Source organism: Lynx canadensis, chromosome A3 (assembly GCF_007474595.2).
Source record: "Lynx canadensis isolate LIC74 chromosome A3, mLynCan4.pri.v2, whole genome shotgun sequence".
Classification (NCBI taxonomy): Eukaryota; Metazoa; Chordata; class Mammalia; order Carnivora; family Felidae; genus Lynx; species Lynx canadensis.
Window position 1 is genome coordinate 36,086,240 of NC_044305.1, and position 26,429 is coordinate 36,112,668.

The window sequence follows — 26,429 nt, forward strand, 5'->3', positions numbered from 1 at the left end:
CCGTTGCCACTCGGCACGCGGCCTGGCTCTGCACCCCGAGGAGGTGAAAGCCACCGGCCACCGGTCAGGCACATGTGGAGACACAGAGCCCTGGAGGAAATGGTCAGGACCTCTTTTGTTGAGTGTTGTGTTGAGAGCTCACAGGAAGCGCAGAAATAATGGGGCTGTGGATGTGGGGGATGCCGGAGGCTGGGGTGAGGCCTTACCCACCCCCTTTGGGCCCCTTCCCACTGGCTTTCCTTTTCCTCTCACTTTTTCCTTAGTTTTGTGCAGACTTGTAGCAGTTTCACATTCGTGCTCTCTCTTTTCTGTTTTGTGCCGATTCTTTTTTTTTAATTTAAAAAATATTTTTTAATATAATTTATTGTCAAATTGGCTTACATACAACATCCAGTGCTCATCCCAAGTGCCCTCCTCAATGCCCTGATTCCTTTTTAAAAACACTTCCAAAAACCATCCCAGCAAAGCCAGGGACAGCCCCCTGAGGATATCTGATCGTTACTGTCCTGAACTTGGAGGGTTTATGTTTCTGTCTCCGGGACGGGATTTTTCCAAGGCATTGAGCGTGGGTGCCTCAGCTCAGAGGAAACTTTTGCATAACATGTAGTTCTGGCCTACCCTGACACGACAAACAGGTTACAGATGACTTGTGGGATGAGTTCCTAATCCCTCAGTGGTGGGTGGGGAGAGTGCGGGGGAGTAGGCTTTTTGGGGTGTTGGGTGGAAGAAGGAGAGCTGCCCACAGGCAGTTCTAGGAACTCCCAGATGTGTCTGTGCTGGCCCAGATGCACACTGAAGGTGGTGAACTTAATCACATCCAAGCGACTCGGATTTTAGCACTTTTAAATGCTGAGGTGAGTTTTCCATGAATAACCTGGAAGTAGCCTGCCAAGGGAAGCAGGAGTGTTTAGAGAATGTGGGATGAAGCCTAATTATAATCGCCATCACCTGACATGGGCCAGGGCCCTTCCAGTTCCCTTTCATACACAGAGCAGCACCGATGTCCTGAAGAGTGTAAGATGTGCATGCATGTACGTGTGCGTGCATGCGTGTGCTGTGTGCATGTGTGGAGAAGGATGTACTGAGTGGGGCTGTCAGTTTCTGAGCCTCCTTTCCTGCAATTTTATTTTCTAATTCTATGAAGCAGAAACTGAAAAGGAAATCTGAAACTGCCCAAGAACAAAGGGACAGGACTTAGACTGCCTTTGGTTCAGAAAATACCTATTGCTATCAGATTTATAAAGATGTCACTTTCTAGGCAAAGCCTGCAAGAGGGAGACACAGCTCAGATTGACGACAGGGTCTTTGTGGCAGCTCTCTGCAGCCTCCCTTGAGGCTTTGCAGCCTCCTTTTTGTTAATTACTGATGTCCCGATTTTTTACCTTTGAAATTCACACCAAAGGCAAGATCCAGACATAAACCTGGCAAATTCCCAGAAACTGCAGCAACCCAGGCAGCAGGAGCCTAAGGTTCTAGTTCTAGCTGTTGCCAACCCTGTGTGTGTCCTTAGACAAGTCCTTGAACCTCTCTAGACCTCAGTTTCCCCTCCTGGGAAAGTAAGGTGGGTTGGATCCTTTGACAGGTAAGGTCTCCAATTGCATGAATATCCAGTGAGTTCAGAATGAAAGCTTTTCAACTGCTCGTTTCTCAGCACTGATGAAAGGAAGCAGCTCTGCACTCTTCATTCAGGTGCAGAGAGGGGGGCCAAGCCATGCAGTTGGCTGAGTAGTCATTAAGAAGCCAGCTGCAAACTTGTATCCCCCTCAGGGACTCTGGAGGAGCCCCACTGGCTCTGCCAGGAGAGCTTCTCTTTAAGACAAAGCTGTTACTTTCATGTTGCTGGCATCTTATTCTGCTCTCCGGATAAGTCAACGCTTGGGTGCCCTGGTGCGGACACTGCAGGGGAAGGTGACGGGATGGGGGTGGGGGGCAGCAGGCAGGCCACAGTTCCAGGTTCTTATTGGTTTCAGAGCCCTTACTCTCCATGTTAATTTTCCTGACTTGGGCATATCACAGGTTAATACCAGACCCATGCATAATGATACATAATTTAAGACTTGTAAAAGCTGCCTAGGACTTGAAAGAAACACTCTCTAAGCCAGGAAGGTTGTGCCTGGCATGCAAGAGCAAGTAATACAGGTAGAATTTATATCAAAAGCAAGGGAACCGCGCCCTTTTGACACGATCTCAAAGGGTACCGTGCAGGTGTGCCGGCCCCTCTGCTGCCAGACAGCAGTCACCAGGGCCCCACAAGCGTCACCCCCACTTGCCCTTCTGCTTAACAGCCATCGGAAGGCACTTGTTCACAAAGGGAAATTCGTTATTTTTAATAGTCCCAGAAATATCTCATGTATTTGAAGTGATGCAACAAGATTGCCCTAATGATTTCTAACCTTTGTTTTTAAGACTTCTGGGGCCAGAACCCTACAGAACTGCCTTGGGGCACCCTTGTACCTCCAATAACCAAGCTGTCTTTTGGCATTGTTGGAGACTGACATAGCCCGGGCCGGGATGTTTAGCTGCTTGTGGGGTGGAAAAAAAAAAATGTCAAGAAAAATAATTGTTGTTTTTGCAAACTATCTATTTAAAAACAGAACCTCAGGAAGCAGATTTCTGTTCCAATGCTAGGATGAATCAGAGCTCACAAAGTATAAATACACATTAGCAGGAGGAGGCTTCCCATAACCCAGTGCTTGTGTGTCTTCCCAGACCAGGAACCTCTGAACTCCCGCTTCTCATTCCCAGTAGAGGCAAGAAAGAGCCGCAGCGGAAATGACAGAACATTGCCCAGCCCAAGATGCAAGCTTCTGTAGGTCTGTGGGACCTTTTTATTCTTTAAAGGCAACTGCTTTTTAGCCTCACACTCACTCACTTTTGGATAGACAGGTGTACACTGTTTAGAAAGGTGGGAAACCTATGCTCTGGTTTCCTTGGCTCTTTGGTACATAGGAAATATTACCAAATAACTTTGCTTTGACTCACTGACCCGTCAGATCAGCCAATAAATATGACCACAACTTGCTCAAGGGGCAGTATAATTATTTTACTTAAAAATGATGTCAGGTGGCAATTTAGCAACAAACTGGCTTCCAGGGTACTTAATTCAGTTTAACAAGGAGGAAAAAACATTGTAATTAACGAAGAGCTTATACTTTAGTACTTTAGTAGAGTTGTTCTTAAATTTTACTATACATATGCCAGAGAAGGGGAGGAGGGGAGAGCTTGTTGAAAATACAGATTCCCGGGGCGCCTGGGTGGCGCAGTCGGTTAAGCGTCCGACTTCAGCCAGGTCACGATCTTGCGGTCTGTGAGTTCGAGCCCCGCGTCAGGCTCTGGGCTGATGGCTCAGAGCCTGAAGCCTGTTTCCGATTCTGTGTCTCCCTCTCTCTCTGCCCCTCCCCCGTTCATGCGCTGTCTCTCTCTGTCCCAAAAATAAATAAACGTTAAAAAAAAAAAATTATAAAAAAAAAATAAAAATAAAGGGGGTTCTTCCTAAAAAAAAAAAAAAAAAAAAAAAAAAAGAAAATACAGATTCCCTGGCCCCACTGATGACTCTTGCACTGGGCCTGGGAGTCTGCATTGAGAAACCTGCTTGTAAGTTATGCTTCTGATTGTCGCCCAGTCTCACCGGACTTTTAGTCAATTAAGATATACCCACCCACCCCCTTTTCTATTCTGGTTTTACACTGTATAAGTCTAGAATGACAGCACAACCAGCTTCAAGATAATCCCTTCCTAGAGTTTCATGGTATGGTCTAATGCTAGAGTCTGAGTCAGTCAAGTTTCCAGACTAAAAATTTTTTGCCTTCCAGGGTTTGCTTAAAGAAGGTCCAGAACATTCATGGGGGATGGGAAAGGTATGGATTCCCTTCTTTTCCACCCTGTCCCCAAGATAACCAGGGCTCCCTTGCCTGATTACTTCTACCTGGAGAAAGGGGGAAATTGCCCTTTATGATTAAGGTCCTGGCTTTGAGCCATGCCCAGAGGAGCCTGATCTCTGCAGTCTTACTACTGAGAAGACTTCTTAAATGTGAATCTCAAGATCACTTCCCTTCTGGTATAAAGAATGGCAGAGGCTCATTAAACTTTTTTTCTTTTTTGGCACAAAAGCATTTGGCAACTACCCAAGGAATTCTGGGGTCCTGAAAACTCCAAGTTCACAAACCATCAGAGCAAGGTATTACTTCAGGATGGTGTTTGAATTCAGCACTGCTAAAGCAGACTGTGTCCTGCCTCATTGGGTCTGTTCCAGAGCCCTTCTCCCTCCCTCTTACCCCACCTTGCAGAAACCAGCTGTCCACCGGCAGAGATCATGGACAGAAAGTATTGCTACACCAGGGCAGGGAGATGTCATGGGAATCCAGCCTCGCCGGTGTCCGGGTCTTTCCAGCTATCTTCCCAGCCAAAACGCACTGTTCCGGACTCTGACCCCTCATTGCTCACACGAAGGAAGCCAGGGATATTTTTAAAGCCCGTCGCCCCTTCTTAAACAAGATGCCCATCAGAGAACATAGTTCTTAGCCTGGTATAAGAAAACTGTTTCCCAAGAATGAAAGAATAACACCACTCTGAAAACCAGAGGTGGGCAGACGGCGTGAATGGTGTGGCGCTGGGGGACAGTTCCAAGGAGGGGAAGCTCGCTAATAAGCAGCAGGGAGCTCCTGGCAACTCCACACAGCTACTGAAAGCCATCCACATGCCCTTCACCATGGTTCATTCCTGGCTGCAGAGGTACCAGAGACCAAGCTTCCCCAACCCCACCCGTGATGTAGGGGCAGGGCCATTTTGGCACCAGCAGCCACAGTGAGAACCACCGTTCTCCCATGTCCTTAATGGGTGGTGATGGCCGACCTTTGGGAGCTCACGAAGGCCAGATATCGGTCACCCTGAGGCTGCATGGCGAGGCCACCCAAACACTGCCTGCCTGAGAAAGGTGATGAGTAGATGGCTCTAACCCCAGAAGCTTATAACTATCACCTCTCATGCAGCTAGGAAACCACCCTGGAGGCATGAGCTTGCACGGAAGCCACCAGGGTGTGGTCTCGAATGACAGCAGGACGTTAATATTAATCCAAGTAGCCCGGGGTGGGGGGGGGGGTGGTACTCGAAAGCACTGAATCTCCCTCTTCCTCCCCGAAAACTAATTCCAAGCTTTTTAAAAACGCTTTTACTGTGGTGGGCCTTTCCCATGAGTGCTCACAAACAATTCACCTTCACACTACAGGCCATTAATCCAGTGGTGTTTATTCAAGCAGTATTCACACTTGCTGTTGAATAACAAGGGAATCAAGGCCCCCTCGAGATGGGGCTCTCACAGCCCTGGCTTCTTTGGCTGAATTCTGTGGCTGACAAGGCTTTAGGTTTTTCCTCCACATCCCCATCAAGCACAGCCTATTGATCACACCCCGCTTACCAGAACAGATTTGGTGGGGTGGTGAAGGCATGAGGCAGAGCCCAAGCACCACTCCATCAGCTCAGAAGAGGCCACACTGTTCCAGGTTTCATACAAAAAATTTAATAAATATTACTTTTCAAAATTTATTGCCAGGAACAACACATCAAAGATGCATTTTTATGTTCATAACACTAATAGGACAATACAAAGTATCTTCACGGTCTCAGTGGTGAACCAATGAAATTCCTCTGTTTTATAAGCCTTTTGGGTCTTCAACTTTGTAAATAGCATTTGATTTCCTCACTTAAGGCAGGCAGTGTACTCTATGGCAAATCTAAACAGTGATCTTACTGGACATTTTAAGGTTCAAGTATTCAACTAGCTTATTGGAATACTCCCTAAATGCAGTAGATAACAACAAAAAAAAAAATCAAATCTACAAGTGGTTCAGTATTAAAAGAATGGTGAAAAGAAATCAGAATTTACAAAATAAGACTGGTGTACTTCCACCTTCACACAATTGATATTTTTAATGATATTCAACCACTCATATTTTGGCTACGTTAAGTCGGAGCTCAGCTTATTCCCTTAAACTGCTGTGTAGCCCATCACCTGCCTGTCTCTTTTCAAGTCTAAAGCAGAAAAAAAAAAAAGGAACCTGTTCTAGACTAATTTTCAAACTGCCTCAGTCAGTCCTTAAAACGTGTTTTAAAGTGATGCTATAGAAGGTGTTTTAAAACATCTGACGTCGTACAAAAAAAGAAAAAAAAAATCCGCCAGTATTCCAGGCACCGAAGGCCATCCTATTGTCTTTTAACTATTTTCAAACACCTTAATTTTGGCTTATAGGCAACACGTAATAAGAAAATAAGTTCAAAAAAATAAAGCCATACGCTTACAATGCTATCAAAAACCTTCAATTCTAAACACATACATATAAATAAAAAGGAATGATGTTTTAAGGCTCTTGATTATTAAGTTAATAAATCAAATATACACAGTGATTAATAAAAAAGAATTATTTACATAACTATACAAAATTCTACTTTTGACACATTTTTCCTCTTTAAATTCTTCATTTTACCAGCAACTGCTGACATCAAAGTCCCCCCTCCCCCAACAACAACAAAATACAATAAAAAAAATAAATAATAAACTCATTTGTGATAGTTGCTGTGGTTCTGAGCTGCAAAGGCACTTTCAAATACAGAACTACTTGTACGTCATCATAAAACCAATATACAAAAACAACTCAAGAGTCAATAAATATAAATAAAAACTACGATCCTAAGACTGCATCACCATCGGGACATCTGGCAGAGGTGGAAGCTCAGCCCAGGGGCTGGGCCTTCTCCTGGGAACCTGGTCCGAGAGGGGGCAGCTGCGGGGCCCGTGCACCAGGGCACTCGGGGCTTGTGTTTGCATAGCCGTGAGACGCAGCATGGGGTTCCCCAGCCAACCACAGCAACTACCATTGCCAGTGTAAGCCAGCTTGTCAGAACTTAAATTAACACAGGATTCTAAGTCAACGACAGCCTCAGACTGGAATAGGACACGACCGTTTAAGAACTACAAGCCCCCAGCGCCCTCAGACTCTACCTAGCAGCCACGGTGCCCACCGTCTGCTATACGATGTACTCCATCCGGTTTAAGCTCTGGGCACTTTCCAGGTCCCTGTTGTCCTGTTTGTTTGTCCAGTTTGGGTGTTTGGCCGGCGTGCCATTGGGGGGCTTCTCTTCTCTGTCTACCAGCGTGTATGCCGGCTGTTTGGCAAACCGGGCTTTCTGCTGGTGCTTGTCCATGTCGTCCTCCTCTACCTCCGAGTTGTGGGTCCTTATTTTCGACATTTTGGAGTTTTTGTTCTCGTAATCCTTGATGGGGACCGTGTTGGCCCCGTGCTTCTCGATGGGGTTTTTGATCTGGTTCAGCTGCTCCCGCACGTTGTTGGTGGTGTTGTCCTCAGAGGCCGCACGAGCGTGGCTGCTGGGCTTCCGCCGCTTCCGCACGCACCAGTAGAAGGCTGTCACCAGGCAACAGATCCAGGCCACAGTTAAGACGGAGCTCAGCAGAGGAACCAGGAAATCTGTAAGGCGGGAACAAAACCAATGAACTCTCAAAAAAGAAAAAAAAAAAAAAGAAAGCTACCGCATGAGCAAAAGACTACTGACAGTGGTTCCCCTGTCCTTAGTCCCTACGAGGGGTGCTATGGGGACAAGCCCCTTTTCACAATTACATATTGTCACTTCACAGGTTGATAAGCAAGTACAGGATCTGGGCCCTTGGAGACCCTGACATATTTGTCCCCAGAGACCAGGCACAGCAGCAACTCCTAGAGGCTCCTGACTCCGTGTGGAGAGAGCAGCATCTGGTTCAGTAGAGGGAAGACTGGCTCCTCAGGCAGCTGGTTATAGGGTCCGATTTTCAGAATTACCAGAAACCTGATCTGAGCATGCAGAGCTCACATGTCCCAGATGCTCATGCACCCTGCTTCTCACCTAGCTACAACAGCTATGGCCAAAAGGGGGGCCTGGATGTCCTGCAGGGCCAACGAGCTGCCTATCAAACCAGTGTTCACGGGACTTAGGCTGGGCTGTCCTACGCCACTAGAATGCCACAGCAGGGTTTGCGTGGCCAGGAGTTTGAGGTGCCTCAGTGCACTCTGCCTTAGAAACAACATGTTCTGCAGAGGTCCCCCCTTTGAGAGCACAGCTTGATGGCAGGGAAAGAAGTCCAGTACTTGATCATGGCAGCTGGCCTCAGTTTTTTCACCGGTTAAATGGCAGCCAGGGTGGGGGGGGGCTCCTCGAGACAGGGAACCATCAACTAACACCCCACCTGCTGCTTTTGTTGGATGGTGAGATGAGATCAGTTTGCTCGTCCTCAAAGGGACCGTTCCCACCTACCTGTTCTGTTCTTCACAGGCCGCCTCTGCACTCGCACTTCCGCAACCGCAGCAATAAGCGAGCTATTCCCATCACGTTTGCTAACGAGATCTATGATTTTGTCAGTGATTTCCTTGATAGGGTTTCCATCATCCCGTATGTCTTCAGCAGACTGGAGAAAAAGGAGAACTGTCAGATGGAGGGTCAGGGCCGCACTCCACAGTAGGCTTTATTCAAAGTTACTTAAACATGTGAGTCCAGCTTTGCTGTGTTCAGATACTGGCTAACTTAAGTTTGTTAACTACCTTGCAGTCACATAATTAAGTCTGACTGAGTCTTATACTTACAATGGCCACATGTATTTCATTGTTCGCAGAAGGGGAAGGCTCACAAGCTATGTAGATTGAGTATTCGGCGGAAACATTCTTTAAAATATTCAAATTCCTCAATTCACTGCAAATATGCTCCGTGGTAAGGCCCTAGAATCACATTTTAAAAGGACACATGTAAGATACTGGAAGAAAAAGAAAAGGCTGAGGTTTCTTTGGAAGTTAGGAATTTAAGCTAAGGAGAACTAAGGAATTTAAGCTAAGGTCCTAGCTGGTGACACTCTGCCTTGGAAGCAGCAGACACACCCTTCCATTCCAAAATAAAAAAGTAGTGGTTCCGTACCGGCGACATCATCTCTTTGTTGAAGGTGAATGTGATGTTTGCACAGTTATCCTGGTAGTAGGGGTCAGAAGTGCACTTGGTCTTCACGGGCTGGAGACTGGAAGACCGACACTCACCCACACCCGTGCAGGGGCGGACAAAACACTGGTCATCCAGGATAGGGATGCAGCTTTGCCCACTGGGGCACTCACTGTGCCCTTTGTGGAGCAAGCAAGGTCGAGGGCCACACCAGACCTGGAGGGGTGGGGAGGGGGGGAGAGAGAGAGAGAGAGAGAGAGAGAGAGGGAGCAGGTGGCTCAGGACAAACACCCAATGGCAACTCCAGGATGCAGGTGATCTGTGGCATCCCCCACACTGTACCTTCGAGCAGGCGATCCTTCCATTCAGGCACTGGCATGCATTGCAGTCATCGTCCCACTTGGCCCCGTCTGGGATCACACTCCCCATGGTGATACAAGGTCTCCCTGAAACTGAAATGCAGGAATGCAGGAGTCCAAGGGGTTTCCTTTTCTATAGACTGTTCTCTCCTCTCTTCACTCCCTCCCTGTTAGGGAAGGAATTACATCTGTGCCCTCTGCCATGGGACAACAGTTACCCCCCAACAAAGGGCAGGTGTTCTTCCCTCTCCTGCTGCCTTTGCACGTGGCATTGTGACCTCCTTGGGCCACTGCAGCATTACTGGATGTGATGGGAGCTAAGTCTCTCATGGTTGAGCTTGGATTCTTTCAGGCCTGCCATTTGCCAGATATGGCTGCTGGTCCAAGGAGGGTGAGGAAACACAGAATAGACCTGAACCCACCCTGCAACACATTATCACCCTGCCTGCCCCGCATGCCCACGATCAATACAAACAAATGCCTGCTCTAAGCCACACATTGGGGGATGGTCTGTCACACAACATAACTATGTAATTGCCCAGGAGTTGACTAAAAATGGCTACCCTGTTTGTAGGGGACCCCTTAAGTTTCCCCTTCCCTGAGGCCCCCTCTGCATATCCCCCCTCTGTGTTCTCTTCCTGAGCACAGTGCCCGCTCACCCCATAAGACGCAGCCAGCTGCGGCCTGACCCACATACCTTCTTGGCACTTGGCACCACTGTGCCCTGGGGGACAGACACACTGGTAGCCATTGATCTCATCCACACAGGTTGCCCCAAAGGCACAGGGTGAGGACTGGCATTCGTTGATGTCTAGGAGAAACGCAGTTCAAGTTTAGGCTCCAATGGGAAGCAATAATGGTTTTCTAAGTTTTTTACTGACCTAACATACAGATAGAAAAGCATATAAACCCAAGTATAAGCTTGATGAATTATCATGTAACCAGCACCCAAATAAACTGATCATCAGTACCCCAAAAAACTCCACCAGTCACTGCCCCACAAAGATCACCATTAGCCTGACTTAGCTGAAAATCTTTTCAGATCAGTTTTTTGGTTTTTTTTTTTTTCCTTAAGGTTTATTGTTGTGGGTTTTTTGGTGTTTTTTTTTTTTGTTTTTTTTTTTAGAGAAACAGAGCACGAGTGCAGGAGAGGCAGAGAAAGAGGGAGGCACAGAATCTGAAGCAGACTCCGGGCTCTGAGCTGTCAGCACAGACCCTGACACAAGGCTCAAACGTACGGACTGCGACATCATGACCTGAGCCAAAGTCGGATACTTAACCGACTGAGCCACCCAGGCACCCCAGGAGGCCACAATTTTTAGTTCTTTTTTATCAGATAGTAAAAGAGCAAGGGCTGGCAAAGTTCTTGAAAAGGGTCAAATATTTTAAGCTTTGCAGGCCATGTGAGTTCTGTCTTGACTACTCAATTCTGTTATAGCATGAAAGCAGCTTGAGACAGTATATAAATAGGTGAGTGTGGCTGTGTGCCAATAAAACTATTTACAAAAACAAGCAGTGGGCCCAGACCATAGTTTGCCAGCACAACTTAGAAACGTGCAGTAGACCAAATGTACCCTTATTTAGTGAAGACCAGTCAGTCCCAGACTTGGTGATCTCCAGCACTAGTGAAATTTCAAATAGTTTGGGTATGAAAACAAAACAAAAAAAAATCACTTTTTTTTGGGGGGGAGGGAGGGAGGAAAAAAAGGCTTATAAAAAAGTAGGAAAAGGCTCAAAATAAAGCAACATCAAAAGCACCCTGACAAACTTCATTGCCCATCTCCCATTTTAATCATGTCACCAAGGCATGACCTTTAGAAACCACAACCCTCATCCCTTCTACTGCCCTTAGCTCCGTCCTCTGTGGGTAATGTCCACTGGCTCATAATTTTAGGGTAGTCCTGGGAAAAAGCACCCTCTTCCTTTAAGGCCTCAGAATAGATTAATGGTCAGATTCTGTGGCTTGTACCGCCTCCCCTAGAAGGGGGTTGTGCCACCCGGGGAAGGACCAGCAGATACCTGCAAATTTCCAGCCAGAGCTATCTTAATCCCAGCTGGAGGTGGGAGGCCACTTGCCTATCAGGGCTACTTAAAGGGAGCAGTGACCTTAATTGTTTTCAAGACTGAAAGTACAGGCCAAGGGCTGGTGTTGGGGGAAAGAAAGCCACTAGGGAAACCAACTAGGGCTGCTCCTTACTTATTCTGCAGTCAGGTCCAGCAAAGCCTGGGGCACACTCACACCGGTACCAGTTGTCTCCATCCACGCACGTGCCACTGTTGTAACTGAGAAGGAAAGCAAAGGCCACTCAGTAACCAGCCTACCGATCCAAGACTCCACCAGTTAACCTCAGGTAGCTGTGCCAATTACATTCAGTGGCTCCCACCCTTGGCCGCCCTCGCCAGTACTTGGGGAACTTTAAAAATACTGATGCTGGGGTCCCACCCCCGGAGAGTCTAATTTCAGTCTCCCTTGCAGTCCAGGCATTGAGACTTATAAAACCTGCCCAGGTGATTCTCATGCACAGCCAAGGTTGAGAATCACTGCTCCAAAAGAAGGCACAACCTGGCTAACTAAAGTGTGGTCCAGACCAGCAGGATGAGCGGCACCTGGGAGCTTGTTTGACAGGCAGGGTCTGCAGCCCCACCCCAGACCTCCTGTATCAGAACCTGCATTTTAGACAAGATTCCTAGGTGATGCCCATGCACACTACAGCCAACAAGCGCTGGCTTAAAAGGTGGCCATGCTTACCAGGGGTGAGGACTGCAATCATTGGTATCTGCAAAGTAAAAAAGACAACTTAATAGTAAGGCCTTCACCAGGCAAAGCAGTTTTAAGCTTAAGGAGAAACACCACTGATCTCCATAATACCCATATGATAGACCTATAGTTAACACCAACAAAATGCGCTTAAGACCTCTGCTCAATTGGAACCAGGCCTGCAACACACTTTGTTCCATGTGCCGTGGGACACTGCACAGGAAGAGGCCCCGGTCAGGGCGGGAAGGGGGCTGTGAGAATGGAAGGAGACACGCTGCTGGTCAGACCCACGCTGGGAAGCGAGACACCATCTGTCTCCACTTATCTCAACGGCGACTTTCTCATGCCCAGGTCAGGGCTGCAGCCCATCAAGTGCATTAGAACAGACCCAGGTGATGCAGAAGCAGACATCAAACAGCTCTGCTTCTGGTTTCCATCTCGAGTCCCCGAGGGTGTCAGGATGTGCTCCTGCAGCCCTCAGAGAGTTCAAGGCGGGTGGGGCAGGGGACACTCACTCTGAGTACAGATGGGCCCCTCCCAGCCTTCTTTGCAGACACACGTGAAGGAGTCGCCGTTGACCACACAGGTGCCCCCGTTATGGCAAGGGTTGGGCAGGCAACTACTGTTTCGGGCTACGAGACAAGAACAGACAGGACCACCCTCCCTGAGGATCCGAAAACAGTCTGGAGAGGCCAGAACCAGACCCGCCAGGGAAAGTCACAAGTGCCCAGATGGCCGTGGCGAACCCCATGTGAGGCAGAAAACTACCTATGTTGCAGGTTGTCCCTTCCCAGCCTCCAGGACACATGCACTTGAAAGCATCCCCTTCGTCATAGCAGGTGCCACCGTTGTTGCACGTGGCCTCATCACACTGGCTGTCACCTGGAGGAGGAGGATCTCAGCTTGAGCCCCTGGCCAGCCCCTCCTCGCAGAAGACGGAGGGTGGGAGGGGTCGCAGAGATGGGGCCCTAGTCAGCTACCACTTACGTGAGTGGCATGTCTTTCCTTTCCACCCGTTTTTACAGTCACAGTAAAAGTCATTGACAAGGTCACGACACGAGCCCCCATTGTGGCAGGGATTCTGGCTGCAGTCGTTAATGTCTAGAATCAAAGAGGAGACACCCAGCTGAAGATGCTTCCAGGACCATGCCCACCCAGCATGTAAGAGCCGCACCCTTGCTATGGTGATGGCTACCTCCACCCAATGCTCTCCACTCCAAGGTCCAAGACCAGCTGAGCCATCCCAGGACATAAACACCTTCACTGCTTTCTAAGAGTGGGTTATTTCTAACACCACGAGGTGGCAAGACAGGGGCAGGCTTCTGTCACTCCCGTGGAAATTAAAATCAGGACAGGTACAAGTTACAGTCAAAACAAAAGGAAGATTACTGTCTCTGCAAGCGGGGTATTTATCCTAATCACAGCCTGATTCTCTAGCTCCTCAGCTGCTGTTCCTTCCGGTTGGCTGTCTTCAGCATTCAACAGGACACAGGCAGTGCTATGCCATGACAAGAACTATGGGGGTCTTGTGGTTGGTCAGGCTCCCATTAAAAAGAAAAGCCTCCCGTGAAGACTCCTCTCACCCCAGCATCCCAGAGCTGTCTGGCCCATGAAGACCACAGACTCACTGGTTTCACAGTAGGCCCCCTCCCAGCCGTCACTACAGATGCATTTGTAGGAGTTGACACCATCGATGCAAGTACCGCCATTTTTACAGGGGTTGCTCTCGCAGTCATTAATGTCTGTGAAGGGAAGGTGAAGAAGCTGGTAAATAAAGGCCAACTAGTGCCATAGCTAGGCACTGGTCCAAAGGCTGCCCCCTGAGAAAACGAGGTGCCAGGTGGCACCAGAGGATGCCTTGTCTGTTTTATTTAATGCCTCATAAGCTAAGCTACTTGGAGGGAGTAGAGAAGAAACTCAGCGGGACCACCCAAACTAGTCAGATTCCAGAATATTCTAACATAAACGATCTGAAGGGTCAGAGGCGTCAGTGATCTTATAAACACAACTCTGTCTTAGATCCTAGATCTAATAGTAAACTTTCACTGGTCTCAACTGAAACGATTCAATCTCAAATGCTTCCTGAGCTGAGCAGAGAGGCAGGGTGGGGGTACCGTGCCCCATTCCCCAAAGAGGGGTCTTACTTTCATGGCAGTACGTTCCAGTGAAGCCTTTGTTACAGTCGCAGGTGAATTTGCCTCCCGACTGACTCTTGCACTTCCCGTGGGGACCACAGACGTTCGAGGAAATATACCGCACCCCCTCAGGCGTGTCATTGGAAGCCATGGCCACAGTGCAGCTGTCAATCACTAGAAGACACACTTGGGATCAGATCACGACCGCGGACCCATAAGACACGGCATTCCCAAGGCAAGGACCCACGCCAAGCCTGCTTTCCTAGAGACAGGCACCCCTTGGCTAATGAGGGGAATAAGTCAAGAGGCACCTCGAGGGCCAAGACTCTGGCAACGTGCCAGGTCACACTGACAGGCAAAGCGGAGACTCCAGGCAGTCAAGTGTTTTTTGTTTGTTTTTTAAGGCATTTTCTCCGTAGGTGGCTAAGAAGCCTACGTGTTGTCTGTGGGCCCCTCTCATCCTACCTTTGACATCTGTTTGACAGAAGCTTACTAAGGAGAAAGAGCCAGCTTTCCTTCCTATTTAATCACACTAAAGCCAGCAAAGAACAGAGAACCTGAAGACTGTGCTACCTCCTACAACAGCCACAGGACATTGGCGGCTATTTAAATTTAAATGAATTGAAATTCAGGAAAATAATCAGTTTCTAGGCCTGGGAGTCACACTAAAAGCTACCCTCCCTGACAGTCCATGCTGCAGAAAGGTCTTCTGGCAGCACTGCTCTGAGGAATGTCTCAGGGTTGCAAATCCGCCCACCCCGGAACAGGACATGGCTGTCCCACTGGCGGGCCTGAGTGGATTGTTCCCACATGTTCTGGCTTCCCCCAGCCATCAGGTTAGGGGGTTTCAATCTCAGCTACACAGCTTCTGAGACTATCGAGGGGAACTGGCAAATGGGGAAAGAGGACTGAGCCCTGGAGACGAGCCAGGGCCGCAGGTGGGGGAGGTACCTTCACAGGGAGTCGTGCGGCAGTGGTCTTTAAGGTGGGAGCAATTCTTGCCTTCGTAGTCCTCAGGACACTTGCAGAAATAGTCGCTGGCGCGGTTGTAGCACTGGGCACCGTGCTGGCAGGGATTGGGTTCACAATAATCGATGTCCAGCTGCAAGGACCAGGAGCAGAGGAGGGGGAAAAGAAACAAAGGCGTGACTATAAGTGCTCAGGGGCAGTGGATCCTGGAATCTGACCCCTTTACCTGCTTCCATGAGCAGAATGCTCTACGTAATACACAGTTATGTCCTAGAGAGTGTCCAGATATGCATGGGAAAAACAGGGCAGAGTGGGAGAGCATGGAGTCGGGGGCACCAAGTCAAATCGACAGGCTGTTGACACTATGAAGGAAACCACTCCTCCGTGTCCTTCCACCTGCATTTGCCTAGCAAAAGTCCCTAGTCCCTGGATGGCAACTACAGAGTCAGGAGGGGAACAGGAAAGAAGAGGAAAGGGAAGGGAAAGGACAAACATGAGGAGGAGGAGGGCGGGGCGGGGGGGGGGGAGGGGATGGGGGGGAGAGAGGATGGGGGAGGGGAGGAGGAAGAAGGGGGGAACCAAGGGAGGAAGAGGGGAGAGGAGGTGGGGAGGGGGAAAGAGGAGGAGGAGGAGAAGGGGGAGGGGAAAGAAGGGGAAGACAGATGGAGGAAGAGGGGAAGGGGGGGTGGAGAGGAGAGGGCAGAGAGAGGAGGCAGAGGGAGTTCTGCTGTAGAAACTTGGCCTGTGGAGGTTCTAGCACAGCTCACCTGACAGAGGTTTCCAGAGAAACCAGTGGGACACAGACACTGGAATCTGTTGATTTCATTCTGACAGTGACCCCCATTCAAACAGGGGTTGCTGGCGCATTCATCGATGTCTCTCTCACAGTGATCGCCTGCATAGCCAGGTGGACAGATACAGCGATAACCATTAACCAAATCCTGGAAGAGGAAGAAGGAGGGGGGAGAAACACATGCTTTTTTCTATGTATTCCACAAACATGGGGCTTCTGCGGTCTAGCATGACTGCTGCCGTTCCACAGATTCACTGAAATCACCAAATGCCAAGCCTCCCGAAATGCTGAAGAGGAATTTCTACATGCATGCCTTCAAGATGGCTCCCAGGAGGCTGGGGGTAACACAAGCCCAAGTGAAACTTCCAGAGAATCACTTTTCACCTGCATTTTTAAATCCTTGAGGGACAGAGCTCTCCCAGGGTCACATAAATCTCACAGACTTGGGTCAATCATTAAGGTTTTCATTTAAGCAAAGATTTACATACCCGACAGGAGGCGTCATTCTGACACTGGCCAAGGCAGTCATTAATATCTAAAAAATAAACAAGTCCTCATATTAAAGAGGCAATTTACATTGAAACTAGGCTTAATTGAAAAGTGCTCTCCGCTCAGGACAGATAAAAGCCTCAAATCAGATTTCTTGTGTGCTTCCCCCTGACAGAAGGTTATTACACTGGGTGGGAACCCTCCCTAATTCCTCCAGAATGAGCGAGTGAAACTTCACATCATTGTTTTAGCCACCTTATCAGAATATGGCTGTTTTACTGGCTAATGAGCCTGATAAAGTGTATGTTTTCATTTCTGCACTGATCACTCCCTCTCCAAAAACATTCCCACTCAGGTTTTCCTTTTATCACTCAAGTCTTAGCACTGGAGCCAACGTACAGGCTGACAAAGCCTTCAATACCCAAGTTTCACAAAAATCAAAATCGAAACAAAAGGTACTCACTTATGTCACAATTCTGACCCGTCCAGCCTGGGAGGCAATCACAGTAGTAGCTGGCAATCAGATTCTTACAGGATTTGGCATTTACACAAGGTTTGGCCTCGCACTCATTTGCATCTGAAAGAAAACGCGGAGGGGTAGTGAGAAATGGAGATTTACCCCCCCTTCCCCCACCTCCCCCAAAACACCCTAGCAATAGTTTGCCTCCAATAGGAGACATGCTAATAACCTAAATCCCAGATACTAGGTTCCCGCTATTTTGAGCAGCTGATCCCTCTCCCTAGCCATTATCCAATAAGGTATGCTAATTGATAACTTTCAGGCTGCTGGTTAACAACTGGCCCCCAGCCGGAAGAGCAGAAAGCCACCAGGCATTGCTGTATAACACTCCACGCAGCCTAGTTGCTGGGATTTAAATGTGGCAGCAAGAATGCAGACAGCTCATTCCTCATGAGACCATCCCCGTTTGGAACCCAGCTGAACACTCCTCGGACAGACGATTGACATGGTTCAAGGGATCCCACGACTTTCCCACAGGGCCTAAAAGAGCTAGGCCATCTGCATTCGAGTTCTCTCTCCCAGGCCCGCCGGACTCTTGACAATAAATTACTTTTTAGTAGGATGGTGTGCAAACTCACACCACCACAGGCTCATCTTCTATAACAGCTCTGATCATCAAAGCTAACCTCGGTGCAGGAATTTCCTTACCTAACTGGCACGTTTTGCCAGTCCACTGGGGCGGGCACACACACTTGAATCCATTAACCAAGTCCTGGCAGGTGCCCCCATGGGAACAGTTATTTGGAGAACAGTCATCAATGTCTGTTGGACAAAAGGGAAAAAAGAGCTGGCATTTTAATCTCAGTCCGTTTGACAATTAGATAATTTAACACCAACCCTTACACGAGGGGCCTTCACTTAAGAGCCAGACACCTGCTAGAAGTGACCGCTATGACGATAAGGCCTGATTTTAGCTTTAAATCCTCCAGTGCCCCAGTTCATTTAATCCCCAACCTAAGCAGCAGGGAGAGCCAGCTGGATCCCCAGAGCATCAACCCATGGGTAACATGGCTCATCTAGCTCTGCCTACTCCTTATTTTTAAAGGAAAGTTCCAGCATGGCTCAGGGGTAGCTAAGAAGTAGTAAGGAAAAAGAACTCTTCTTTACTGGTAGAAAACATTATTCTTACTTGCTCACAGAGTTTTCCCAAAATTCCATACCTGGGGGTCTACATCCCACCCCACACCCTCTACACTGGACTATATACAGTGGCGTCTTCATTCACCTACTACCCACTTCTGAAGTACCAGACTTTCTCTGGGAATTCGGTCATCGGCTCCTCACAACCCTAAGAGATGGGAATTGCTACTGTCTCCTTTAAACAGGGCACGGGGAGGTAAAGACCGGCCCTAGGAGAGGCAGGCAGGCACCACAGTGCCAGCCCAGGTGATCCGACCCCAGAACCCACATTCTCGACTGTGCGCGCTCCACTCAGGGTGCTGAGCACAGTGGTTCTCAGGCCTGGCCGCACCTCAGAAACCCAGGTGCTTGTTACAAAATGTGGACTCCCCAATTCCAAAGGGAAACTGTGGGAAGGACCCATCTGCATTGTCCGGCACCCAGGCGGTCCTGACATGCAGCCAGGCCTTGCAGCCACAACAATCCTGTAGCCCAGGTCTCTCTTTGGGGGCCACCTGCACCCATGATGAAATCCAGGAGTGACAGCCTCCCCCACGGGCAGCCTCTCCATGGCTGCAGGAACCAGAACCAGAACTTGATTTGGAGGAGGCAGAGCTCCAGGGAGCACATGCAAAGGATGGAGGTCTCCCATGGAGAAGGCTCTTCAGTAGCAGACACACGTGCTAACTTAGCGCAGGAGGATGAGGGTGCAGCGCAAAGGCCGGAGAAGCCTCAGCCAGACTCCCCACCAGACCGCTGGCAGAATCCACCCCTTCCCACTGAGACGTGACCTTGAACCAAGCCCAGGCGCCTGCCCCCAACCCCGTATCTGATCCTCCGGAAAAGACACAGGCCACAACCCAGACTTACTCGTGGAACACGTGGGGCCCGTCCAGCCCGGGGAACACTCACACTCAAACCCCAGCGAGGTCTCCCGGCAGCTGCCCCTGTTGTGGCAGGGGTCAGACAGGCAGGCGTGCTCCGCTGCGAAAACCAGGAGGGCAGTCAGCAAGGGGCTCCCGCTTGTCGCTACCTACGTCCTCTCCCCGCCGCCAAGTCCCACGCCTGGGCCACCAGCTCAAGCTCGCTTCGAAAAAATGAAAGCAAGCATGTGCTATAAGCCCACTGTGTCTATAGGAGACAGGAAGTCCTCTTTCTAAGTGTCTCCAGTCACATTCCAAGGCATCTGTGAGCCGGGTAGCCGCATGGCCAACACCCCACCCCCGACGCTAGCCAGCATCACCACAAACACTGGTGCTGCTCAAAGGAACTTTCAAAGACCCACAGAACTGCTGAGACAACCAGTCTTCACTTTGGAGGGTATTTTCATCTTTTTACGTGTCCTTAAGCGTGTTATTTTTTTTCTCAAGCTGAGGGTAGGGAGGGGTCTCATCCTGCCTGGGCCACTTACCGATTTCACAGTTGGGTCCTGAATACCCCTCAGGGCAGGAACACTGATACTTGTCAGGACCTGTGTTGCTGCAAGTTCCCCCGTTGAGACAGGGCTGGTGAGTCCCACAGTAGTTGAGATCTGCCAGAAAGACCCCAGGATGGGAGCAGCTCAGAGAAGACCATACAGGCTGCTAACCTGCCATGTCCCTGTTTGTTTCAAAAAATAAAACCTGAAGGGGCACCTGGGTGGCTCAGTCAGTTAAGCATCTGACTTTGGCTCAGGTCGTGATCTCAGTTTGTGGGTTCACGTCAGGCTCTGTGCTGACAGCTCAGAGCCTGTAGCCTGCTTCGGATTCTGTGTCTCCCTTTCTCTCTGCCCCTCCCCGACTCGTGCTTTCTCTCAAAAATAAACATTAAAAAATAAAAATAAAAAAATAAAACCAGAAAAAAATACCGCCAACCCCAGCACTAAAAGCAAATTCAAATTCAGAATTAAAAGTCCCTGCCAATAAAAATAAACAAAAGTAAAAAACTCGATTCTGGCTGCCCCACTCCTTAAGTCTTCCTGTGCCCAAGGCCCCCGTCCTGCCCCGAGATCCAGTCCCCAAGGGCCCTACCTTTGTCGCAGAGCTGGCCGCCCCAGTTGGTCTCACAGAGGCACTGCCAGGGCTCGTTACAGGTGCCATGGACGCACCCCGGGTGCGGGATGCACTTGTCACAGTACAGGCCCTGCCAGCCATACTGGCACCTGGAGACAGACAGCACACTCTGCTTTAGTCCTTGGAACATTTGGGGAGCACAACGTCATTTAAAGGCAAGGCTAAGAAGTCCAGGCCTTTCCTGTCTTGTTTCATTTTGGGGGATAGGACAGTTGACTCTCAAGGTTTACGCGGGGGCTCCGTCTAAATAAACATTTTCAGTAGTTGGGCCAAGGTCCCCTCCCAGGCGACTCCCTACAAAAGCAGGGCTGTCTGGGGAGAGGCCGGCGGGGGCTGCCCTCACAAAGCCACTCTCTTCTCAGGCTCACAAGGCTGTGCAAGGGTGGGGGCATGGAATAAATCAAGACCCCGCTGGCTACGGAGGCGAAGGAAGGACTCTCGGGTGACAATAGCCATGTGAAAGTCTTCCTAAACGCGGCACTGCTGGCAGCTTTTACACAGCGGCCAGGCTCTTTGTCTAAACAGCAAGTCACGACCCCAGCGCGCAAAAATGCAACAAGACACCCCAGTGCGGCAGGAAGCTGCCTCCCGATGAGGCTTTAGGAAATCACACAAGGGGGGGGTGGGGAAGGGGGCACCCTCCTCTGGCAAAGAGGCGGCTGAGATCTCGGAACCCACTTTTGCAGGAGGGTAAGGGAGGCAACAGCACTTGGAACCAATCCCATGGATAATTTACGACCCACTACCGGAGCTGCTTAGGCTAATTCATTTTATAGTTATTTCTCACTTTGCAAAAAGAAAAAAAGGTCAACCCAGTTTATCTAGTATTGGGGAACAGAGTCGAGTTTCCTTTATAAGCGCCTCATTAATCAGACTCTTCGGGGCCAAATGGTGCCTTTGATCCCCAAACAAAAACACAAACATAAACCTTCACCTGGGGTGGAGGAGGGGCAGGGTCTCAGCCACCAGCCCCTCAAGTTTCAAGCCCTCGGAAACTTTAACTGCCTTGTCAAAACTCAAGCTGTGACAAACAGGAGGGGCCCCTGGAAAGCCTGGTGAAGGTGGGGTGAACTTGGTACAGGGATGGGCAGAGTATTTCTATAACAGGACCTGGGAAAAGCTGAGGGAAGAACTACCACCACCCTCCCCCACCCCCAACCACTCAGCTGTAACTCTGGAAAACAAGCACCCCCAAGAAAGGAAAGCTTTCCGTTTCCAGAGAGCTGGAGGCAGGCTAGCAAATCCTTGTCATGGGAAAATTATAGGGATCCAGCTAATAGCTAATCACCCACGGCCAAGAGTCAACTTAACCCCTGAGAACACTGACTAACCACTTCCTAACTTCTACAAACAAGCCATCCACACCCCAGTTCAAAGAACCACCAGAATGCGTGGTTTAAAATGAATCAGACAGAGGATTTGGCTTTATGTAAAACAGAACATTAGTCTAAATGACAAGTGACCATTCAGAGGAGTAAAGAAAAAAATCTGGCAGAAATTTCGTTAAGAAAGTGGGACACTCAAGTTCGTGAGAGTTGGGGGGGGGGGCAGGGTTCATTCAGTAAAAGATGAATATTCCTAGCTTGAAATATTAAGAGGGAACTGATTTGGAAATAGCAGTATTTCTTACTGTCTTCTTACTCCCTTCCAAATTAAGGATCAGTACACCTCTTCCATTTGCCTAATAAAAGCAAGAAGAGGCAGCTGAGGACCCAACCTCACCTCTTAATTAATGAGCGCTGGATCCCCAAGCATAAAAAAGAAACCACAAGAGGCCACAGATGACTTCAAAAGAAAACAAATAAAAATACTGACCCTAAAGAGGCATCCACAAAGTTATCCCAGTTAAATAATCTATGATTAAGGTTCTCATGAGAATTTGAAGTGACTGTCTTCATATGATGATTCATCATTAAGTTTGATATTATTGGCAGGCTTGCAATAAAGCAACCATGTGCAACCAGGAGAAGGAATCTCAGTCTACTTGGGAACAACAAAACCAGTAAAGGTTTCTCATGTGAGGATAAAAAAAAAAAAACAAAAAAAAACACCTCTGTAATACATAATCCAAAAGACAACTTACAGGGTAACTCGCCATTCAGCTATTTCTGGAGCAGGACACAACCTGAACCTCCTGGGCTAGAAGGTTCTGTTTTGATTTTCCTTCAAGGTAGGCAGAACAAGATGGGCTGAGGAGACTATGCAAATGACGTGTGGGAAAGTCGCACCTTAAGTAAATAAGGGCACCGGTGCGTGTCTGGGCAGGGAGTGGGAGGGGAGACTTCGAAAGAGAAAGGGCTAAATTCTGGAAACAAAGCCTGTTGTTCTGGCTGGGAGGGCCCTCCCCTGCGCAGCAGCATGCCTATTCTGATGACAGCAGCAGAAATCATGGTCGGACTCCGCTGATATCCATCTGAGCTCTGCACGCGGAGCAGGCCCAGAGTGGCTAATAGCGCTGCTGATCTGACTTTCTCCAGGACACCCTTAATTATGAAGAGCACAGGTAGGTGGATTCCTGCTCAACCTTTGACAGCAATGCTGTTAAATACTACCGTCAACTGCCACCATGGGGCTTCATATGCGAACCCACCCAGCCTTCCAGAAAATAAACTTTTCTCTCAAGTGTCAGAAGAGACAACTTCAGGTCAGCCTGGTTTTACTGGACTTCCAGCTGCCTTGGTTCTCAGTTCAGTGTCAAGCCTCAGAGCTCAGTGTCCCCCCTGCATGGGAGGGGAACAGATGCCGTGGTGGAGCCATGAAGATAAAGACCACAGAGAATTCTCTGTAGAGCGGCAGTCCTCAAAATACACTCACTTGGTAGGCTCTTCAAAATGCAGATTCTTGGGCCAACCCCTGGACTGGGGTTCAGTGCGTGGGGGGCAGTACCCAGGAATCTGAATTTTGACGGTTCCCCGTCACTTCAAGGGAATTCTGACTTGAGTACTGAGGTTGGGGGCAGTGATTCCCAAAGTCCGGTCCCACCAGCAACAGCAGCAGCACTGGGGAGCTTGTTAGAAATGCAGAGACTTGGGCCCACCCAGACCTATGGAATCAGTCTCTGCATTAGAACAAGAGCCCCAGGTAACATCTGTTTGAGATGCACTGGTTTAGATTGTTTTATATGCTTCCCTTGGCTCAAACCAGGGTGGCATCTGGGGCAAAAACGAGAGGCCCCAGGGATCCTTTTGGTGTCACCCTCAATCTGCTAATCCTGAAGATTTGGGAGGAAGGAGAGTAAAGTGGGAGATTGTGTCAAAATGCCACAGACACCAACACTATTTCCTGAAGCAAGCCTTTCCTAAATGGGCATAATGTACATTTCAAGAAGGCTCCAAAAACTGTAATCGTGAACCAGTCAGGGTGGGTCTCTGGCTTCTGCATTGTCCAGGACCATAAAAGAACAGACTTCAAAGGCCAGCAGCAAAAGTCTACATTCATCAGGCTCAACTGACAAGATTCCAGCGCAGCCATTAACCTCTCAGCACCGGCCGGCTCCCGCCTGCAAAGGGGCCAGGAGATTGTACTAATCCCATTCTAAAGAATGCTCCGCTGTCCCCTATTGATGGGAAAAGTGGGGGAGGGCTAGGAGATGGCAAACAAGGTTGGGGGAGGAGACAGACTCAAAGAAACCCACATCCCTCCATCTCATCCATTAGCACTTTAAGGGGAAGATTATAAAAACGTGTTATCAATTTACAGAACAGTTAATACATGAAGTCACTGACTATGCCCATAAGAGTTTTTTTTTTTTTTTTTTTTCCAAGAGAGAAGTGTGCACATTCCACCAGACAGCTGGTATAATTTAATAAGCTTCGGATGTGCCTATTTGAATTTTTTTTTTAAAGCTTTCTTGCCCTCCAAAGAAAAAGAGGCGTATTCACAATAAATTCAGTCCCTCTCTTGCATTAAAGAATTAAAAGATAATAAGTCTAGTCATTTACCTGCAGTCACCTGGCAGTTTGCAAGACCCATGCTTGGGGCTACAGCCCTGTCGGCAAATAGCTGTAAAAAAAACACAACACAGAAGGATGTGTCAAGCACATGGTTTCGTGCACCACCACCATCATGAGAATGGCCTAGTGCATTAAGCCTACAAAATCCACGATTTTAAGAGATCTCATGTCAAGTCCATTGTAAGGAGAGGAAGATGGGAGGTGCCCAAATAGCAAATCCAGCTTTAAACTTCAAGGCCATGCTAGCAGATCTTCAAAACATGATCCTACTCAGAAACAAAATGCAGGCAAGTTGATGGGGGAGGGGGATCTTCATCCAGTCTGTCTAAACAATAGCTACCCTGCTCCCTGTCAGTTCCCACCCTCTCCAAGAGAACAGGAGCTGTGATCCTTCCTCATCTCAACCACTCAGTCCCATCCCAGCACATTCAGATGAGCTCCAGCCTTCTTAACCCCTACATCACCATCCCCTAGAATGCCTGATGTCTCAAAAATCCCATGGGACTAACAAAGCCAAGCAGGCTGGCTTCATTTGGCAGGCTAATCTGGGGGCCAGCTCTGGTGGCACTTCTGTGAAGTAGCCTCACAAAGCAATTCTGCTTCCTTGATTAAAAGAAAAAAATTTGAACAGATGGTAAGAAATACTACACACGGTTTTTAGGTAATTGTTACTGATTTTTAAAACACCAACTACTCTACGTTTATCAATTCATTGATCTGGATCCCGGAAATGCCATCCTTTAAAAATTCTAGTTATTTAAGAAAAGTCCAGGAGACCTGAAGATTCCTCTTCCTCCCACTCCTTAGTCACAATTCAAAAGCTCCCTTTTTGGGGATATCTTGAAAGAATTTACCAAATTATGTGAAATTAGCAGAGGACATTGAAGTTTGTGAGGGCCTAGTCTGGTCAACTAGACTTACCCATTTGCAGTGAATTAGAAGCTTTGTAAAGGTAAAGACCACAGATAATTCTGTGAACATCTGCGTCTGTGTACTAACTCATTGAATCTGGGCAGAAGGGCTGGGACAGCAGACAGCACATCTAAAAGCCTGCACTATTGTGGATGGGCCCAACTCTACACAAGTAGGAAAGCTCGGGTTCACCACTCACCCCCACCCCTCAATGCCACGGCCCCCACAGATGCACAGTGAAAGCTTGCTGTAAGGCCACCCTGAGCTCAGGGGCTGTCATTTCCTACAGGATCATAGGTTCAGGCACTGAGCTAGCCCTGTCCCATGTGGCACCTGTTTTAGGTCAGGTTCCCTTAGAAGCAGAGCCTGAGAAAGGGATTTGGGTACAGGAGAAGGGAACTGAAGGCAGCAGATGGAGGCAAGGGAAGGAGCTGAGCAGGGGTCTCAGCTGGAGTCTGGCTTCAACCTGATCCCAGGGGAAGCTCTGGAGTGTGAACGGAAGCACACAGTGCCAGCAGGGCTGGCCTTTGTACCCCCAATCCAGTCATTCACAGACTGTGAGCAGTAGGGAAGGGGCAGGGAGTGGCTGTTTGGCCAAGGACAATGCTCCAGAGAAGAAACAGCTGTGAGCTGTTAGCAGCCAACATTCGGCAGTGGGGGCGGGGATGAGGGCACCAACAGCATCTTCTGTGCTCGGCATCTTTATGCCTCAGGCCTAGAAAACAGACCAAATATTCCCCCTACCCCACACTACCTGAGACAGCCACTTGACCCAGCGTGGAGAGAACTGGACACCAACAGCGACAGCCACTCCCAGCCTATTAACCCACCCAGCACAGGCCCACACACCTTTGTTACATTCGGGGCCCATCCAGCCCTCCATGCAAGTTTTGTTGCCATTCTGGTCACAGGCATAGTGTCCAAAGAAGTCATCTCTGGGTCGGCAGAACTTATTGCAGCCAAAGCCATAGTAATAGTCATCACAGGTGACGCGGATCTGATACTCGAAGTGGGCAATCCCTGTGTTCTGCTTAAGCGTCTGCCACTGCCTGCTGGGGTTTATCATGCCCGAGTGAGAAGCCTTTTCAATAATGCTGTCAGGCTCTAGAGGCAGGGGGGGAAAAAAACAAACACACACCAACAATAAAAAAAAAGCACTGATTGCATTAACATTCACATCAGAGCCTTCTTCCCTGACCATTTTGCCTACTTTTAATAACTAAAACCCATGTGGTATAAAATTCAAACAGTACAAAAGGACAGAAAAATGAAAAGTGTGTCCCCCTCCCCAGAAGCCTACACATTTATTTACCCTTTTTAATGGGTGCGTAGTAGTTCACAATCTGGGAATAAAATGAAATACATTTTCCCTAGTTCCTCACATATGTGCATTTAGGTTATTTT

General features: G+C 48.7%; 1 protein-coding gene across 1 annotated transcript in view; it reads right to left on the minus strand.

The window, feature by feature from the left end:
* Window positions 1–5,495: 5,495 nt before the first annotated feature.
* The window catches only part of JAG1 (jagged canonical Notch ligand 1), a 35,534-nt gene continuing 14,600 nt past the window's right edge, over window positions 5,496–26,429 (minus strand). The window contains exons 4-26 of the mRNA XM_030310099.2: window positions 25,875–26,129; window positions 24,102–24,162; window positions 20,119–20,249; window positions 19,521–19,640; window positions 18,980–19,093; window positions 17,639–17,752; window positions 16,934–17,047; window positions 16,470–16,516; window positions 15,956–16,129; window positions 15,171–15,321; window positions 14,229–14,393; window positions 13,713–13,826; window positions 13,072–13,185; window positions 12,853–12,966; window positions 12,600–12,716; window positions 12,076–12,103; window positions 11,524–11,609; window positions 10,024–10,137; window positions 9,310–9,419; window positions 8,950–9,183; window positions 8,625–8,756; window positions 8,299–8,449; window positions 5,496–7,478 (exon numbers count right to left, since the gene is read on the minus strand). Coding sequence (XP_030165959.1) covers window positions 7,021–7,478; window positions 8,299–8,449; window positions 8,625–8,756; window positions 8,950–9,183; window positions 9,310–9,419; window positions 10,024–10,137; window positions 11,524–11,609; window positions 12,076–12,103; window positions 12,600–12,716; window positions 12,853–12,966; window positions 13,072–13,185; window positions 13,713–13,826; window positions 14,229–14,393; window positions 15,171–15,321; window positions 15,956–16,129; window positions 16,470–16,516; window positions 16,934–17,047; window positions 17,639–17,752; window positions 18,980–19,093; window positions 19,521–19,640; window positions 20,119–20,249; window positions 24,102–24,162; window positions 25,875–26,129 — 3,218 coding nt within the window. The 3' untranslated portion in view covers window positions 5,496–7,020. The remainder of the gene's footprint in view (window positions 7,479–8,298; window positions 8,450–8,624; window positions 8,757–8,949; window positions 9,184–9,309; window positions 9,420–10,023; window positions 10,138–11,523; window positions 11,610–12,075; window positions 12,104–12,599; window positions 12,717–12,852; window positions 12,967–13,071; window positions 13,186–13,712; window positions 13,827–14,228; window positions 14,394–15,170; window positions 15,322–15,955; window positions 16,130–16,469; window positions 16,517–16,933; window positions 17,048–17,638; window positions 17,753–18,979; window positions 19,094–19,520; window positions 19,641–20,118; window positions 20,250–24,101; window positions 24,163–25,874; window positions 26,130–26,429) is intronic.